Source organism: Silurus meridionalis, chromosome 21 (genome assembly GCF_014805685.1).
Source record: "Silurus meridionalis isolate SWU-2019-XX chromosome 21, ASM1480568v1, whole genome shotgun sequence".
Classification (NCBI taxonomy): Eukaryota; Metazoa; Chordata; class Actinopteri; order Siluriformes; family Siluridae; genus Silurus; species Silurus meridionalis.
The window spans coordinates 62,089-67,088 of NC_060904.1; the positions used below are offsets into that span (position 1 = coordinate 62,089).

The 5,000-nt window shown below is 40.7% G+C and overlaps 1 protein-coding gene across 1 annotated transcript in view; it reads right to left on the reverse strand.

Moving 5' to 3' along the window:
• Window positions 1–5,000, reverse strand: part of dip2ca (disco-interacting protein 2 homolog Ca) — a 60,531-nt gene that overhangs the window by 17,236 nt on the left and 38,295 nt on the right. Inside the window, exons 12-13 of the mRNA XM_046833625.1 lie at window positions 405–528; window positions 1–63 (exon numbers count right to left, since the gene is read on the reverse strand). The exon at window positions 1–63 is cut by the window's left edge and continues 47 nt beyond it. Coding sequence (XP_046689581.1) covers window positions 1–63; window positions 405–528 — 187 coding nt within the window. The remainder of the gene's footprint in view (window positions 64–404; window positions 529–5,000) is intronic.

Consider the following 5,000-nt stretch of genomic DNA (forward strand, 5'->3'; position numbering starts at 1 on the left):
AATCACGTGGAGGCTTAGAGAGGTGTTTTGATTCTGTGACAAACCACAGCAGCTTCGGCCAACCTGCATAACAGAGCCCTGAACTCAGTGAAAAACATCTGTATCCAGCTGTGATTTACAGTCTATTACAAAACATTATTATTATTATTATTATTATTATTATTATTATTATTGTGGTTATTTATTGGTGATGAGCAGTTCTAACTCAAATGGTGTGATTAATGCTGTCTCTCATCATCTTCTTTCTTTTCAGCAGTAAAATAGCTTCATAACTCATTACCTTTCCTGTGTGCTATTTCTATTTGTACACACACACTCATCGATCTGCCCTTCATGCTCACACACACACACACACACACACACACACACACACACACACACACACACACACACACATGGCTGACCTTTGAACTGTGGGATTTCTCCGGTGGGGCCTTTGGGGAGCCCCTTATGACAGGCGTCACTGGTCAGAGCCACAGTAACACCACAACTCCCGAGGAGGAAACCGATCTGCTGACTTCCTGCGTCCTGAAACACAGAGGAATACAATCACACCTTACACAGAGGTAAGTACACTTCAAGGCTCTTCTTTGTTCTGGCACCGAGGTGGTGGAACGAACTTCCCCTGGATGTTCGTACAGCAGAGTCCCTGACTATCTTCAAGCGACGATTGAAGACCTTCATCTTCCTGTAACACTTAAATGAGCACTTTCCAAGTTTGCTTTGTAGAATTCAAGAGTTATATTTATATTAAGTTTGTAATCTTGTGTACCAGTGTAGATTTATTCATTACTAGAGACTCAAAGCAATTTTGTACGTCGCTCTGGATAAGGGCGTCTGCTAAATGCCGTAAATGTAAATGTGTGGAGTTGGTGAAGCAGGAAGTGGATAGGATTAGTAAGGAGTAAGTGAGAGCAGAGATTAAGAGGATGAAGAGTGGAAAGTCGGTTGGACCAGATGACATACCGGTAGAAGCATGGAGATGTTTAGGAGAGATGCATTGAGTTTTTAACCAGGTTGTTCAAGATTTTGGAAGGTGAGAAGATGCCTGAGGAATGGAGAAGGAGTGTGCTGGTACTGATCTTTAAGAATAAGGGAGATGTGCAGACCTGCAGTAACTACAGGGGAATAAAGTTGATCAATCACACCATGAAGTTCTGGGAAAGAGTAGTGGAAACCAGGCTGAGAGAAGAGGTGACCATCTGTGAGCAGCAGTATGGTTTCATGCCGAGGAAGAGCACCACAGACGCATTATTTGCTTTGAGAATGTTGATGGAGAAGTATAGAGAAGGTCAGAAGGAGCTGCATTGTGTGTTTGTGGATTTAGAGAAAGCGTACGACAGGGTGGAGAGAGGAGTTGTGGTATTGTATGAGGAAGTCTGGAAGGCCAGAGAAGTATGTGAGGGTGGTGCAGGACATGCATGAGGACAGTGTGACAGCAGTGAAGTGTGCAGTAGGAACGACAGACTGGTTCAAGGTGGAGTTTGGACTGCATCAAGGATCGGCCCTGAGCCCTTTCCTGTCCTGCCCTGTCCTGCAGTGGTGATGGACAGGTTGACGGACGAGGTCAGACAGGAGTCTCCGTGGACTATTGGTGCGAGATTAGAGTTAGAAGCAGAGGTGGGAAGTAACGAAGTACAAATACTTCGTTACTGTACTTAAGTAGAATTTTTTGGTATCAGTACTTTACTCCACTATTTATTTTTCACAACTTTTTACTTTTACTCATTACATTTTTACACAAATATCTGTACTTTTTACATTTTACATTTTTCAAAAAAGGCTCGTTACTTTAGTTCGACATTCTTTTAGTAATTTTCAGAGACTGATGGGGGTAATCCACTCATTGAAACTTTCTCAGGACCCTGTTCCTTAGGTAATCATCTCACAAGACACTAAAAAAGTGTTCGACGGGGTTTAGTGGAAATATTTATTCTCTGTCCTGGAACACATTTTCTCTCACTGATTAAGTTATTATACTTTTCCCATAAGGCATTGGTAATTACAAATATAGTACGTTCAAAGTCTCAAGTCTCAGTATCAAGGGGTACAAGACAATCTCTTTGCCCTTTGTTTTTTACATTAGCTATCAAACCCCTATCCAGGTCCCCTGGTGCTCTTTTGGTTAGGATGCGGTGCTCTCACCGTTGCGGCCTGGGTTCGATCCCCGGTCAGGGAACCGACCCCAGCCACTCACAGTGTCAGTCTCAAGCCCGGATAAATGGGGAGGGTTGCATTAGGAAGGGCATATTGCGTAAAAACATGTGACAAATCAAACATGTGGATGATCCGCCGTGGCGACCCCTAATGGGAGAAAGAAAATTTTATCGAACCCCTATCCATAGGGTTAAGATGCTCACAGCATTTTAGTGGCATTAACAGTAGGGGCATACAACCACCTATTACTTCTGGGTCAATTGGACTCAGTCTTCAGTCAGTGGCAACAATCGGGTCTTGTCAAATTCAGTGATCTATTTATTGATAATGTTTTTGCCTCATTCTCAACTCTCTCTACAAAATACAATCTGCCAAGGTCACACTTATTTATATATTTTCAAGTTCGTTATCTAATCCAAAACCATAGTCCCACATATCCATCCATTCCTCCTAGCACAGGAATGGGTGCAGTTTTAAATATTACCTTACATTTGAGGAGAGTAATTTTTTATGTGTATAACACTTTAATGTAAGTAAAAAATATTAATCCGTACAAAATCCATGCGGAATCGACAAAAGATTTGGGAGTGGACATATCAGAGGAAACCTGGAACAATTTAGTTCAATTTCATCACACATCACACACAGCATCAACACAACTTTTACACACAACATCATCACATAATTTCAACACACAACTTTATTTACACACAACTTTATCACTCAACTTCATCACACAACATCACACACAACTTCAACATACAACTTAATCATACAACTTCACACAGCTTTAACACACAACATCACACAAAACTTCAACTTTAATGTGTGATGAAAAAACAGCTTGCACACATGCACTTTATGTGGCAAGGACACTTACTAGTCCTTAGCCATTTGTTTTTCCGTTTCTGTGATTGTTATGTTGTTTTATGTAGCATCAGGTTTCTGGAGGAACGTTGTTTCATTTCACTGTGTACTGCATCAGCTATAAATGGTTAAAATGACAATAAAAGCTTCTTGACACTTGAAAACACAGCTTCAACACACAGCTTCACACAGCTTCAACACACACAACATTCAGGGACAGGCATTAAGCTGGTTTAAATACTACCTGTTCGATCGTTACCATTTCGTGGACTTAAATGAAGAGCTATCCAGGTTAATGCTAGTAAACTATGGCGTGCCACAAGGTTCAGTTCTAGGAACCCTGCTTTTCACAATATACATGCTTCCCTTAGGAAATATTATTAGAAGACATGGAATTAGCTTCCACTGTTATTCTAATTATACTCAGCTATATATTTCCTCAAAACCCAAAAATATAGTTCAATTAGCTCGGATAACTGAGTGTGTTAAAGAAATAAGAGATTGGATGACCCATAACTTTCTACTATTAAATTCTGATAAGACGGAGATTTTGCTCATCTGCCCAAAAACCAGTACACAGAAGCTCCAGCATCTCAACCTGCATTTAGACGGATGTTCTGTAACTACTAGTTCAACGGTAAAAGACCTGGGAGTTATTTTAGAGCAACTTGTCTTCCAAAAATCATATCAACCAAGTTACAAAAACATCCTCTTTCACCCTAGAAATATTGCTAAGTTAAGAAATATGTTGTCTATATCCGATTCAGAGAAGCTCGTCCATGCGTTCATGACCTCCAGAATAGACTATTGTAATGCATTACTAGGTGGATGTCCTGCATCATTAATAAACAAGCTTCAGTTAGTGCAGAATGCAGCAGCCAGAGTTCTTACAAGGTCAAGAAAATATGATCATATAACCCCAATCTTCTCATCCCTACACTGGCTTCCTGTTAAGTTTCGAATAGACTACAAACTACTGCTACTCACTTATAAAGCACTAAATGGTTTATCTCCATGTATCTCTTCAGTCTTTTAACACTCTACAATCCGTCACGCTCCCTGAGATCTCAAAACTCTGGTCTTCTAGTAGTTCCTAGAATAGCAAAGTCCACTAAAGGTGGTAGAACATTTTCACATTTAGCTCCTAAACTCTGGAATAGTTTTCCTGACAATAGTTTTTCGGGGCTCAGACACACTCTCCCAGTTTAAGTGCAGATTAAAAACATATCTTTTTAGCAAAGCCTACACATAACACACATCACATCATAACCTTGTGCTCCAGAACATCTGATCACATCATATTATTAACTTGTGCTGTTAATATCATGAACAGCAGCTACGCTAATTCCTCTCCACTGCTTCTCTTTCTCTCCCCATTCCGAGGCATCCTAAGGTTGCTCCAGCTCCAGTCACGTCCCACCTCATGAAGATTATGGACCTTTAAAGAAGTAGATGCCGAACTCGCAAACATCCCGAACCATCTAGAGACGTACCAGCGCCAATTGGATTCCACTTCATGCGTGGAGTTTTGACATTGGACCTCCTGGAGTGTTTAAAGGCTCTGGAATGGAGAAGCTGATGCTGGATCTGTGATGATCACAAATGTTGAGCTCAGTAGCTCCTACTTTTATACCAAAGACTGTAGAATGAACATTTACTTATAATCTTATACTCCAGTACTCATGTTAGTTCTCTCTCTCCAGTGTTCTGTATTGTTGAAAGATTTATGATCACACTCTTGATGTCACCCAAATGAGGATGGGTTCCCCTTTTGAGTCTGGTTCCTCTCAAGGTTTCTTCCTCATTACATCTAAGGGAGTTTTTCCTTGCCACAGTCGCCATGGCTGCTCATCAGGGATAAATACACACCATTCACCTTCACTGTTGATTTGTGTAAAGCTGCTTTGAGACAATGTCTGTTGTGAAAAGTGCTATAGAAATAAACTTGACTTGACTTGATAACTTCAACTCACAAT